A 15,567-nucleotide genomic window follows, 5' to 3' on the forward strand; every position below is an offset into this window, starting at 1 on the left:
TTTAATTTCGTTTTTATATCGTATTTGGGTATATTTGTCTCTCTCCATAAGTTTGTTTCTAGCATTTTCTTTTCAAATGCGAAACTGCTTAATTATATTATAACCTATCCTTAACAACTCACATAAATATTTTGCAACCGGACTTAGTGGTGTTATCTACATCTAAACATCTTCTTTAATAATATTTTAATAAAAACTATTATTAATAATAATTTTTTTTTAATTTTTTTATTTCTAGTCCAACTGGTGCCACACTGCGTACACAATTTCAAATTAAGGATTACTTATTATCACCAGGTACCTGTAAATGTGGTTTACCATGTCCACTGCGCCCAGAATATTTTTTCGATTTTAATGCTCAGGTAAGTTTTTATTGATTTCATTTATCATTTTAAATATATTATAATATAGTTAATGTTATTAAAGTAAATGTTAAAAAATTAGATGTTTTGAAAAAATATTGCTTAATGATTTAATCACAATGAAGACACCAATAGAAATATCGTCGGATATTATTTTTAGGTTGACTTCTATAAATTTTAAAGTCTATTTATTACCTTATTTGAGTTTGGAGTGATTGTTTCTATTTGACTCTAGATGGCTTTTGTTATATATTTAGTAAGAATGTTATTCTAGTTTGGTATAAATTTGTCTTCAGTTTCAAAAATCTCATAAGTCTTTAAAGACTCTGTATGAAAGGAAACAGTATACATCCTAAAAGGAAAATTATAACACGCATTTTTAATATATGATGTTGGGAATAATGTGAATGATGTCATTAAAATCGTTTGCAGTTAGAAATATACAATTTTCTTTAACTTGATATTCAAGTGAATGTAAATAATGGCCTACATTTTTTACATTTGCTTTATTTAAGGATATATTGAAAAATTAGAATAAAAAGTGACTTTCAATGGAGTGAAGCACTGAGACCATTGGAGATCTTTTATGTTAACAACAGACTCTAATCGAATAAAAGGTTATTAGAAGATTATGACATCATAAGAATAGCTTGCAGTTAGGGAATTTTCTATTATCATAACTTTAGATAGACCATTATCTTTATCTTATTTAAGGATTATATTGGAAAATAAGTATAAAAAGGCTATTAACTTTCAATGTAGTGAAGCACTGAGACCATTAAGGATCTTTAGTGTTAGCAGCCGATTTTAACTAAAAAAAAGCTTTAAAGCTCTCTGAAGTAAAACCAAAACGTATGATATTTTCTAATATCAAACGGATATAGAAGCGCAGGTGTACTATTTTTTTTCCACTATAGATGAAAAGTGGACGGTCATAAAAAAAAAGTAGGTTAGGTTAGATTAGAGTAGAGGCTATATGCCCATATACCACTTGCGCTTAAATAATGATCTGTTGTGATACACTGGATTAGCTATGACAATCAGATGTTTATGCTACTGTTTATACGCAGAGCAAAAGGGTTAACGAAAGTACCCCACTAGTTAGAGTAAGAGTAACCCCGAAAGGCACGATTCCACCAGTCAGGTGAAAGTACAAAGAATACCTATAAATAGGATTGATAGTTAAGATGATAAGATGAGATAGACTCATCTTGTTGATATGGTATTGCAGGTCATGGCAATAGGTCAGATAACCTGCCAACAGGCTTAGCTAAAACTGGCATGAGTATTTGACAACTTAAATATATATATATGTGATCATATGCATTTCTTGATATGCATATATCATTTAACTATTGATTAAGTGAAATTTTACATATGTATATATGAATATATATATTTATGGTATGGTATATAAATATGTATTAGTGTACTAAATAGTAAATCATTCATTTGAGAGATAATTTTTTGTTTTGATTAAAGAGGGAGCTTTTGTGGAAATAGTTCAATTTTTAATATAAACAATAATATATGATATTAAAGCAATTTTTTTATTTATTCAATATTAATAATCTGCATTGTATAAAAGTGTATATATCCTCAAAATGATTTCCTCATAATTCTTGATTATATTTTTATAATCAATAATTTTTTAAATATTTTAACAATTTTTTCTTATTAATTGAAATTAGAGGAACTAATTTATTGCTATTTTCAAGCTCTAATCATTAAGCTTATTATTATCAAATTAAATTAGTTACCTGACTTCCCTTTAAAAAGTATTTTAAAATATTTTTATGCTGCGATTGCACAATTTATACCTGTCATAATACAAATTGTCTCTTCCTTCGAGCCAATAATTGATATAAAAATATTCTCAGCGGTCAGGTAAATTACACATTAAAATGTATTGTGTACATTTTATAAGTCCTAATGACTATAACTAGTATTTGCTATCTAAACGAGCAAACAAAAACCAATTTAATATATATGGTATAGCGTATATGATATATAGTATAAGTACAATAGCTTAGCTCTGACCTCCATTGCCAGCTGCAAAAGACATTGAATTCTAAATAATTGTATTTTATAAGTGTATCTCAACAATTGATCAATGTCGCTGTCTCCGCATTTCATTTCGTGATGGGAATGCTGCACAGCACACATCTAAAAATCTTTTATGGCAACAGTGTTCTCCCCTTTTGTTGGCCATACAGTCATTTATTGCCTTACCGTAATTGCCACATCAATAATTGACTATACGCTAGGATGTCAATAATAATTATAAATCTTAATTATAGCTGCAAATAATTGAAGGACAGGAAACTGCACCAACGTATGAATCTATATAACATAGTCAAGTGAGAGGGACTTTACTTAAAAGCACTGCAAAAAAGTGTTGGCATTTATGACTTCAATTTAAGGTGGGGGAAATACAAATTAAAAGGCAATCAAAAATATTGCATACGAAAACAGAGAGACGAGTACAAATCAAACCTAAAAAGCAGGAACATATGAGGACAACCGGTTCGATGGTTGAGTTGTATGGATGGTTTTTATTTTTTACCATATATACCATATAGCTTTCCTTCATATATCCTTTGATTTGTACGTTTTTTGTTGTTTGATGCGATGCAGTGCGGAGCGGTGCTGAGTTGGGCTGTGTGTGTTATTTTTAAATTCGATTTGTACACATCTCAGGTTTTACCAGCTTTTAATAAAATTTTCCTCTTATTAATAATTTTTTTTTGTTTTTTTTTTTTACCTCTTGTAACAATCTCTATTGACATTTTGTTGGTACAATATAAAAATTGCATACAAGGACTACTGTCGTCTACAGATACGGATTTTGCGAATACGAGTACAAACAATATTGATGCCGTATTTGCTCAAGGCTCAAATTAAAAGCATAAAGGCAAAAAATTAATTTGAATTGAAAACCGATAAAGACGCTGGCAATTTGATTGAAATGTACAAATTTTGTTTGTTTAGTTGTTTGTGCTTGGATACTCATATATGTATATAGTCAGATACATAAGTACATATATATATTTTTTAATAATTGGTGATATTGCTCTTTGCGTGTTGTGTAGAATTGTATGGAGACATGGACATCAGTCGTATTGCCCACGTTTTATTTGTAGTCTGGGTAGGTTTTCTAGTCACTCTTGGCATTTTGATTTTTAATTTTTAGATTTATGTTGTGACAATGGCAAAATGATATTTTTTATTTATTGTAGTTGTCATTTAATTACTTCATATGATTTATTTTTTATTTAGACATTTTTGCACATGCAGAGTAAATGTATATTTTATTAAAATTATTAAAGTCAAACATGACAGAAAAACTATTACCAAATAGAAACGAAATACTACAACAAAAACTTTGTTGCAATGTTATATATATGTTATATATATACATGTATCATATACGTAATACTATATATATAGTATTATGAAAATGCTTGGAATGTAAAACAGTGTACATATCAGCGCTTTCAGTGAACTTAAAGATTCTAAGGAGAACTCAAGCAATAAATATCCCACTTAATTATTAAAGACTTCTTCATCCCGAAATCATAATTGTGCTGCTCATCTTCCATTCGTGTAGAATTAAGTATCTACTCTGCTATTTTAAAATTAACTATGTATACATTATAAATCTCACAATTAAGCTTCACGAAAATATGCCAACCTTATTCTTCGATTGTCATTCTCAACTTTTTTCCTAATTGGAATAGGTAGGAGAAAAGTATGTAGTTCTTATAAGCTACAATTCTCCTAGGAGCTATATGTAAATTTTCTGAGAATAAATTTATCTATCATTAAAAACATATCCTCAATAGCAACTTTAGCTATTGATAGATAGATAGTACATTGAATATTATTTTCAGAGCAATCCTTGGAGTACGCTTTAATGGTCCTATTATTTCATTGGTATACCAATTTTTATAGAGTGGTGTAATTTAATTATTTAGCTCAATTAAGATTGGTCTCACCATTGATCTGGATCATAAATACACTAGTGCAGGAGGCAGCAGAAGTAACGTTTAGCATTCTTTAATAAGATTATCATGCATTAGCGGCTTTGTTAGCTCTGTCTTCTATATTGGCTTGGCTTGATTTACACGGAATCTGACAATGACAAATAAAATGTTAACGTGCTTCTATCTCTGTTCCAATTTAACAGAATTTATAGCGGTGGTGACTATTGGCCCTAGTTATAATGTATGCAAAATTATATCTCAGAAACTATATCAAAAAAATTTTCATGGATTCTTTTTAAAATTTTAATAAAAATATTTAATAATAAGTGAAAATTAACAATTTCCTTTCCACCTGTCATATATAGTATCCAATGTTGTATTTCGTTCAGAGGTTCTTCCCTGACAACATCTTCTTTTCTTTGGCGTGAGAATTATTTTTGTAAAAATTATTACAATATATATTCTATATATACAATATGATTGCATTGTGATATGCTCAAATTTTGATTTACGCGCAACAATTGTTTCATAAAGTGACAGTTCGGGATTCATGCACCAGTAAAGCACAGACATATTATATCTCATCTCATCTCATCTCAAGTAAATTAAAAGTATTTCTTATTTCAAATGAATCATTTTGCTGTTTTATTTAAATAAATTATTTAAGAATTTATGGTATTTAATTGTATATTGCTCCTTTGCCTTGCTAGAGTTGGCCGACAAGGTCTGGAGTCAACTGGTTCTCTGGCTCTAAGCATGCACAATTAATTAAAACTATCTACAAAAAAAAATAAAGGGAATGAAAACTAAAATTGATAGAAATTAAAATAAAAATCTGCAAATGTTGTCACACACGAATTGGTACAAATGTACGATAGACACTTAACTATAAAATATTTTTCACATTTAACAATTTCTGCAATTTACTTAAGCACACAAGCGTAACACAAAAGTGGCGGCGGCGGCGGCGGCGTCGTCGTTACTGTAAAAGTATCTTGGCGCTGCAACTCAGTACATGTCACTTCATTTGCTGTGACTCTATAGATACACTCATACAGCATTTTCTTTTCATTTGCTGTTGTTGTTGTTATTCTTGTTGCTGTTGTTGTTGCTGTTGTTTAGTTGTAGTTACTCGTTCGTTGTTTTGTCAGTATCAATGAATAATCGTCTTTGGTGCAATGTCACAACGTGCATTTGCCATACCAAAATGCATGCATAAATCTCATTAATTTAATCAAATAAAAACCATTGTGCCACCAAATGACTTAAATGCTAGCATATCGGCAACCCCGCCAGCACAGGCAACACCAGAACCCAACCAACGACAGCGAATTCCAAGCTAGCATTAGCCCACAAAACGGGGAGCAAACGCTCAATTACAAATTTTTCTTTCGGAGTTCGTGCGTCATTCATTCAATGTCTCTGGTGTCTCTGGTGTCTCTGATGTCTGTGTCGTGTCACAGAAACTTTTCACTGACAAAATCAACAAAAACTTAATGTTATACTCGTTAAGCGTGTAAAAAAAAAGATACAGCTACATCGAGCAAAAAATGAAAAAAAAAAAAATGTATATAAATTAACACAAATACAAATTTGCACCTTATCTGCATTTAATTTTGTGTTAAATCCCAAATGGTTGGCCTTAAGTAATGTATAGCTAGGATGACTCTAATAAGGTGGAACGCACACTGTGCCGGCTGTGAAATTGCATGTTTCATTCTGAACTCTTTAGCGGCTAAAGTTGAAACTTAGTTTAGCTTGACTGAGTTGCAGTTGTTGTTGCTGTTGTGGTTGTTGGTGTTGTTGCGATTAGTGAAATTTATGCAAGACAAAGCTGACATTTTAACAAATTGATTCGATTAGTTTTCACTAAGCGCAGCAGTTCACTTTGTGAGGCGTAGAAGGAAAGGTCGGAAAAGTCTTCAAAGTGCCAAAGACACAAATTTGTTTTAGTTACGCAATTGTGCATGTGCAGGAAATTGAAGATTGCGATTAATTTAATTAAAATAGTTAAGTTGAAAACTTGGAAAGATTAAACGATATTTGCATGCAATAGAAGGATAGTGCAACGATATGAAATTTGATTTAATTGGAACTTTTGATCAAATCCGAGGTTATAGTTTACAATTATGCAAGGTTAAAAAATCCCATTTTAACAGAAAAAGTGTCAGGAGATTAGATGAGTTATGTTAGGTTGCTGTAAGTATAGCGCTGTGACAACTAACTAACTAACTAGCGCTGGAGGAGGACGTCATCAGTGAATAGATTTTGACTGGAAGATAAATAAATATAAATACAGTTTTTATATAGTCTAATTTTACGAAGAAGCATTGAAGATCTCTAGTTGTCATTTGGTTGTCAATGAGGTTTGTTGTTAAAACTCCCCATAATAATGGCAACTTTACACCTTTCCGTTATTGGGTTTATAGTTAATCGATATATCTAACTACTCACTTTCAATCTTAAAAACCTTGACTTGACATTCTAAAACATAATTTGGTTGATTTAACAGATCAAAATATTTTGTCTCGACACATCATATTGGTTCAACCATATCAAGTGTTGGTTTTCATATCTTTTTTACCACATGAGCTAAAATATCTCTAACAAAATGATCAGGTCAATGGACCTACTATGTGGTTAGAGCATATTTTTCTGAATGTATCACACAGTCAATTATTTAATCATCTGGTAAAATTGAGATATGATTAATTCAAAAGTTTGTTTTATATTAGTTACTTCTTGTTCGAATTTTTATTTTAAAATATATAGTTTTAAATTCGTAATTATGAAATTAAATAATTTAATGTCAAACCATACCAGTAGTCTGGAATTGTCTGAAGAATACGGTTATGTCCCTACGCAAATATTGGCTGAGATGACCAATTTTTTTGTAACTATTGGACTTTGAGTATATATTGATATGAATATATGAGGTCACAAGCAAAAATCTACTCAAAAAATGCATTCAATCAAAAAACTTGCAATATCTTTAAAAGAGTCTGCGTCTTTGGTTGGGTTCCAAACACGTTTAGAGGAAAATGGTGCGTAAGAAATAAGAAAGTAGTTAGCAAAAAATGTTTTTAAATAATAAGGTGTTTAATAAATGAAACACAAAATAAAAATTTTACATACTTTAATATATGTTGAAAAAAAATACCTTATATATAATACAATATAAATGTTTAATCATATTTATATCACGTCATAGTTAACTATTTGTTAATATGCTCTCTATAAGTGCTCCTTATAAATTGATATTTAATAAAATTTAATATCAATTTTATTAATTATAATATTTATAACACATAATAATATAAATTATATTTAATACATAAATACAAATTTTAATAATTTGACTATAAAATTTTTATAATTCTACTAATTTTTGAGTTAAATATAGTTTTACTGTAATAATATTTAAATCTAATAATCATAAAACTAATAATTTTCAAAATGTTTATAGGCAAAAATATAATTAAAATTTGTCTAAATGAAAAATTATGACTTTGTTAAAATAACTTTATTAACTTTTACTAAATAAAGATGATTAACATATTTATGAAGTGAATTAAATTCATAGCAAACATAGACGTGCCTGTGGTGTTTTAAAACTATTTAACATAATTTATATGGCAGACATATCTTCTTTGGATTTCTAAATTGTTGTACAGCAAATAAAAAATTAATAAATGGAATATATTTAAGTTAAGAGGCTTAACTAAAATAGAAAAAAAAACAAAAATTATGAACATGACAGTAAACCAATTCAACTCGTCTGTTAGCAATTACAGCGATAAACGATAAACGATAACGATAACAAAGAATTTGCTAAAACATACTTACGGATCAATAAATAACATCGCGCAATGCAAAATAATAATTGCATTTAGCAGAGAAATGCAGCAAAAATATGATGCATAATGCATAGACTAATACAATTCTAGTTATGTAAATAATTCTTTAAAAAAAAGAAAACAAAAATAAAAATAATTTAAATTAACAGAAAAAACCATAGCAAATCCCTTACCAATTAAATTGAACATGCTTCAAGAAGCACCTGCTCATTTGTGGCAGTGTAGATACTCGTACGTTAAACCGAAGCAGCACTAAACCACCGCTAAAACTGAGCAAAATGAGGTTAAGTGCATGTAAAAAAACGAAAAAACACTGCAATAAAAAGGCTTAATAGGTAAAAAGAAAAAACAAACAAAAATAAAAACAAAAATCTGAACAAGAAGTAATATGCTTCATCTAACAAGAACTATGCCCAGTAAACAGTGTATTCGCATTATGCACAACACCAGCAGCAGCAACAACGTATATGGCAAAGCAAGGCGGTAATGGGGCACTAGTACTGGCATTAACACAAGCAGCTTTGTGGAGCGCCGGAGCTCCGGAGTTGAGCAGCAACACAAAACAACACAACACAACACAGTTGGTCATAAAAGTGAGGAAAACAAATATTCAATCAACTGGCCATGAAGCCCCATGTATGAATGTTGTAAATATTGCATTGATGGGACAGCAGCTACACAAGTTGTTACTATAAATCGGCGACAGTATTAGCAACCATTAATCTGATAGAATTCCATGTTTAACATTGGCTTTTATGCGACTTCTTGTTTTAGTCCACAGTTTTTGGTTTTTGGTTTTCTTTTCATTTTAATTCAGAAACACTTATGACAATGACAGTCTGTGTGCATCTGCCTGCCAAGAACCTTCCACTACTAGCCATGGCTTTTGCAAAACTACAAAACGTAATGTAAAAATATAAATTTAGCTTCACATACATAATACCGGAAGCAAAATAGACCAGCTTTGATTTGAGGGATTAGATTTAAAACTAAAATAAAACAAAAATTTGATTAAATAAACAAATCTATAAAAAGCTGTCGGCCATTGGTAATATTGTCAATTCAATGTTGTCAATATGGTAGACTTGATTATGATGAAGAGTTATAGCTGAACATCTTCATCAATAAAGTGTCTTTCTATTTATAGTTATATTAAATTTTTACCTCAAAACATATTATCAATCTATACATTACTAAGTAATACTTCTACCTAAACTACCAGTCACAATATTCTATATTTTTCTGTAACCAAAGCGAGTAATCGTGTTTAATTATTAAATTAAATGATACCAGATAGAAAAGTAATATATTGTCTATAGAGCCAGTTTTACAGTGCACATTTAAACGCCTATTTGACACTTAGATGACTTTTGTAGTTTAAGCATTGAATTTTTAAGCCACGAGCACTTACGGGTTACTTAACACTTAGCAAAACAATGGCTTGATGTCATTAGTTGGTAATGCTGAGAGCCTGTATATTATTTATCATCTAGCCTTTTCACTGCACATCAGTTGTGCAATGGACGTCAGCTACCTCACTATACCAGCGAAGTTGATATGACAAAACCAGTGAAGCTGCTAAATTTTAATACTTTCATTTCCATTTCTAGTTAGAGATCATAGGTATAGCTTATTGTTATATCTAATTAAATACAAGTTTCTAAAGCGCAGGGGACCATTGATCTTTTAAAGAATTTTGCTCTGAAATGTTTCTAATATTTTTTCGTCGCTGTTGGTTATGGTCCAAGTTTTTAGATTATAGAGTAGAATATACATGATAAGAAACTTGCATACTTCTTGGGAAGGGAAATACTCTCTATGATCTCCCAACTAACGTCAATTTAAGTAAAATCAATACTGTGAGGATGTCCCAACTGAATAAGTTAATGTAAAATATTATTCCGGTACGGTTTAACTGTAATGCTCTAATTATAATTTTCAAAATTAAGTTGAAGAAGTCACACTATTGAAGCCTGCGCCAGAAACATGGTTTGATGCCAAAAAGCTAAAAGACTCCAAATTCTGATAGATGTTGTGTTGAAATTTTTTTTATATATCGTTAAAATTTATATTTCAGTCCAGTTGATTGTTTTCAAGAATTTAATTTATTTTTAAATGACTTACTAATATTAATTTGTGTTTATTTCCATGAATGTGTAATGCATGCTTTAAAAATGTAGAGTCAACAGAAGAAAAATAAATATTGTACTGGGTTCAACGTTATTCTACATACCCGCAAAATTTATATTTAAATCCATTTGGTTAATATTCAGATATTTATTTAAAAATAATTACTCACTGAAATATATTTAGATTTATTTCTTATGATATACCATATATATTTGAGAACAAGAAACATAGGATGTGTTGACGAAATTAACATTATACTGCCCTCTTTGAGGTATTCGTATTCTACGCCAGTGCAAATCTGTTGTGCTAACAATCAAACCTGAAAAGGGTACAATCAGCTCTTCAAATGAATACTAGTATATCTTCTGTTAGAAATTTGTTAATAGCAAATCGAGATATGAGCTTACTGGCGAGATCAAAACTAGGTGGTCTCAAGATATGTAGCTAGATATCTATCTGTGTCTAAGGAAAACATGTATTTCCTATTTTCTCAGATAGATCAATCTTATGGCCATGATAATATTGGTCGTTATAATCTACTCAGGGCATCGATTCTGTTCTATTAAGGACATATACCTTGTCAAATACCTAAGGATGAAACAGTTATTTCGCTAGATAGTTACTCTATAGATTGCAAAAGATTTCTTATAATCCATTTTTTATCAGAAATTTGTATCTGAATCATTCTATAAATGAGTTCTGATCGATATAACTGAACCAGTCCCTTTTTAGGTTGTCGTCGGACACATTCTGTGAAGAAAGATTGTAAGATAGGCAGTGTAAGTGTAAAGATTATTCTTTTCATCATAAATTATGCTAAAAAACCACTGCTCTCCCCTTATCTAGCATTGAGTTTTCCACAAGAGCTCATTTTTATTGGTTTTTATATATAATGTTGAAAAATTGCAGTTTGTTATTTATCTTCCAAAGCATTTGATATGAAATGTTATGAAATTCAGTCCTCTTATCCAGCACTCACTTTTCGACTAGAGTTCTTTGACCTCTTAGGTTGTTATTTACAATGCAGAAGAATTGCAGATTATAATTTATCTTCCAAAGCATTTAATATGAAATATAATGAAATTATCTAAAATTTATATACATATGCAATGTAAATACAAACTACAAACTGTAATAAAAAAAATTTAACTGTCTACATGCCGAATAATAACAGTTTAAAAAATAATAAAAATGTTAAGGACTCGCACGTAAGTCATATCAGCAAGGATATTAAAAAACAAATAGAAACATTAAAAAACGAACGATGATTGTCTGGAGCAGTTATGATGGCCTGCCTGTCTGCCTGTGATATTTAAGAACCGTTGACCCAGTTTAAGGCACATAAAAGTTAATGTGGCCAAAACATGCCATAACTTCTCGAGTCGAAAAAATTTTATACGCACATGCGTGATACGCGTACTTCCAGATAAATTCCCTACCGTCTGCATTTCTTTCAGTGCTGCCTATTGTCTTTTATTGAGATTCTTACACAGAGATAAGATGTGTTGATAGACATTATGAGTTCATGCTTAAACTTAACAATTTATTTATAAAGCACGTTTGCATAGATTTGCACGCATTTATATACACAAATATTTCGCCGCCTGATTTATACGGAGTAGTTTTTAATAAAAAGAAGAAAAAAATGACGAAATTATTCAAGGGAAGTCAAGGCGAACCGAGCCAACGCTACAGAAAAAACTTTTCTGGAGAGGAGCAAAAAAAAAAAGACTACATTGGGTGTGTTCGTCGGTCGGTACTCATGACTTGATAATTTTAATAACAATAAAATGATGACGTTGTGTGTGTTTGAAGCACGGCAATAAATTAGTTAAATTTGCTCAGCATGTTTTTTTAATGTGATATCATTAAAAGGCGTGGTTGGAATATTTATGTTCGATTGTTTATTTACCAAATGATTGAGTTCCAGATACATTTGATGTGATGATTTCTGAAAATTGATGCGCAAAGTTTTTGTTAAAGCTTTTTTTAATAGACGATATTTATAATATGTCTGCAATGATATGTTGACAGACGCCATCGTTATCGATTGTGGATAGTTATAGGAAGTGAATGTTGTACGTAGACACATAACACACAAGAATTTACTAATTAGTTGAAGATAATTTGAATAATCGTAAATTTATTAAATATGCTAATATTGTAATTAAAATTGATAATAATAGTAATTGTAATTATACATCTTTTAGATATAAACTTGACATTTATTAAAGTAATAATTGGTTAATCTGAACTGACTACTTATACTACTTATATACTACTTATATAATAAAACTCAAAAAGTGAGATATGCAACTAAAAGACTAGATGTGATGATTAGGCAGAAGTATACCCTCCGGAAAGAGTCCGGGAATAACATCCAAACATGTCAAAAGACAGCTTTGTGGTTTGCGACCGGCTATCATCGCGTATTGCATGTTTACCATCTGTATACAGAATCCAAAATCTTTCTTATAACAGAGCATAATTAGTAATTATAATTAATTGCTTATAGTAGTTTATTGAGCATGACGCTCAATGACATCATGTTTATAGCGACATATTTATTTACATATATCGACAACTATTGCAATGGGGCTAACATCTAAGATCGATTATAAACTTGAACTTAAAGCCCCCCTTATACAGATGCAGTAGTCTCTTCGAGTCCACGGTTGCACTGCAACAAAGATCTCAATAACTGCTCGCCTAACAATTCACATTTCCCGCCTAACAGGTAGAAGTGTTCTTGATGCTTTCCCTGTACTAGAACAAGAACTATAATAGCTTAATTGAGATCAGAAAATAGCCATGTGCTAAATAGTTACTTGTGACGAAACAACAATAGGCAGAGATAACAATTTCTTTACTGGTGGTATCAATTGTTTGAAGACATGTTAAGCTCCTATTTAGTTCATAAATTCTCTTACCCAATTTTCCACTCCTCAGAAAACACCACTTTGTTAACTAGTGTTATATATTTTGGAAGGAAGATTTCTGCTAACCAGACAGAAAATGGGGAATATTTAAAAGAAACTCAGTTATTCCCTTGGCTCCTAATGAACCAGTATTTTTTATGAATGTTGTTACCTTGTGTTGGCAATTTATTACGGCAAATAAATAAACAGCTAACCAGACAGAAAATGGTTAATCATATATACAGAAAATATGTATACAAAAACATAGACAGAAAAAGGTTAAGAATACATCGCTACAAGAATGAGGCAATAGGAGCTTTTGACAACTAGAGACCTCACAAATAAGGCATATATATTGTTAGATATATAATTCTACCAGCCATGTAGTATTGCTAAAAACTAAATAATCTATGTGTGTCAGCAATTTTAACTTATCTTTATCTATGTTCTATCTAGTATTATCAGTATTTAAAGTTTTAAGGTCCTTTCGACAACTAGAGAGCTTCCATATAAGGTAATTATGTACGTCTTAATTGGTATATAATTCTATCAACCATGTCTAGTATTGTTAAAAAGTAAGTAATCTATATGTGTCAACAATTTCTACTTATCCTTATCTACCTATGTTATTATACCTAATATATTCAGTACTTAAAGTTCCAGTAGAACCTCGCGACAACTAGAGAGCTCGCATATTAGAGAGGTATATATATTGTTCTTATTGGGTATATAATTCTATCAACTATGTCTGTACGTAGTACTTTAAAAACTAAGTAACCAACTTATTCTTATCTATGTTAAGAATAAGGATGTGAAGGATAGGTATATCACTAGTATATTTTAAGATCTTTGTTAACTAGTGTTATCATTGCGCAAGGTAGACAACAATTTTTTTATTAATCAAATAAACAGTTAGGAATATATCCTTGTAAGAATGAGGCAGTAGAGCTTTTCAACAATTACAGAGCTCATAAATAAGGCATATATATTGTTAGATATATAATTCTACCAGCCATGTCTGTATGTAGTATTGCTAAAAACTAAGTAATCAATGTGTGTCAGCAATTTTAACTTATCTTTATCTATGTTCTATCTAGTATTATCAGTACTTAAAGTTTCAATAGGTCCTTTCGACAACTAGAGAGCTTCCATATAAGGTAATTATGTAGGTCTTAATTGATATATAATTCTACCAATCATGTCTATGTGTAGTATTGCTAAAAACTAAGTAATCTATGTGTGTCAGCAATTTCAACTTATCCTTATCTATATTATATCTAGTATTATCAGTACTTAAGGTTCCAATAAGTAATTGTTGAAATTGATGTTAAAACGTCTCATTAATTGCGAATATGCTTTAGAAAACACTGTTAAAGAAGTTGATTGATATATGAATGCATTTGAAATTAAGCAAACAAACAATCCGTAGAAAACCACTTGTCATAGCCGTCACTTTTGATAACCACAAATCAAATTAAACAATTTTCTACGTGTTTAAAATGCAATATTGGGTTCTGATGCCGCCAAACAATAAATACGGCCGTTCACACTTCCATGCATTGCCAAATATGGTTAACCACAAAATATTCAAAAGTACGGAAAAAAAGGTAAAAAGGGAAAAGTGCTATATAACAATCACAAAAAAAAAAAAAAATAAATAAAAATTAATAAACATAAAGTAATTTTAAATTGGATGAATAAACAAATAATTTTTTGGCACTCGGCACTCTCAATTCGTCGAAAAGTTATAAAAATAACACCGGATTAAATAATTATAATAATAAAACGTAATCATGATTATTCAAATTAGAGTAAATGAGCATGCAGTGTAAATTTATACGCCTGTTTACATACAAACAAAGTGTTAATTTGCACAAACAAATCATTTGCACGCACTCAGATATGAGTATGGATATGGATATGGATACGGATACAAAAGATACATTTTCAGATACAAAATTTATATACGCGAAATAAAAACAAAGCAACAACGACAATTATAAGCAACCACAAACATATAAAATATAATATAAAAAAATAAAAATTAATAATAAAAATAAAAATAAAAATAAAAACTATATATAAAAATGTGTAAGTACAAAAATGGCGTTGAAATCAATGTGGTTATTGGAACACGATATTTATGGAATTTGGAATTTGTTTTACTTTGCTTATTTATCTTTTATTACACTTTATTAAATTTTATTGTTTGTAATTATGCGAGCGCTCAGATACAAAAGTTGCGTGTTATTTTTGTTGTTATTGGGAGATAATTTCATGTTTTTTATTTATTGTTTCGGTTTATTAAAGGGCA

The 15,567-nt window shown here is 30.0% G+C and overlaps 2 protein-coding genes across 2 annotated transcripts in view; both read left to right on the forward strand.

Annotated features, from left to right (window-relative positions):
- LOC119676513 (probable basic-leucine zipper transcription factor N) overlaps positions 1–2,713 on the forward strand; it is a 94,519-nt gene extending 91,806 nt beyond the window's left edge. The window contains exons 4-5 of the mRNA XM_038087752.1: positions 239–362; positions 2,663–2,713. Of these exons, the coding sequence (XP_037943680.1) occupies positions 239–362; positions 2,663–2,713 (175 nt within the window). The remainder of the gene's footprint in view (positions 1–238; positions 363–2,662) is intronic.
- The window catches only part of LOC119683514 (putative uncharacterized protein DDB_G0271606), a 280,084-nt gene continuing 264,758 nt past the window's right edge, over positions 242–15,567 (forward strand). The window contains exon 1 of the mRNA XM_038097218.1: positions 242–362. The gene's annotated coding sequence lies outside the window, so the exon portion shown is untranslated. The remainder of the gene's footprint in view (positions 363–15,567) is intronic.

This window comes from Teleopsis dalmanni, chromosome 2 (genome assembly GCF_002237135.1).
Source record: "Teleopsis dalmanni isolate 2A chromosome 2, ASM223713v2, whole genome shotgun sequence".
Lineage (NCBI taxonomy): Eukaryota > Metazoa > Arthropoda > Insecta > Diptera > Diopsidae > Teleopsis > Teleopsis dalmanni.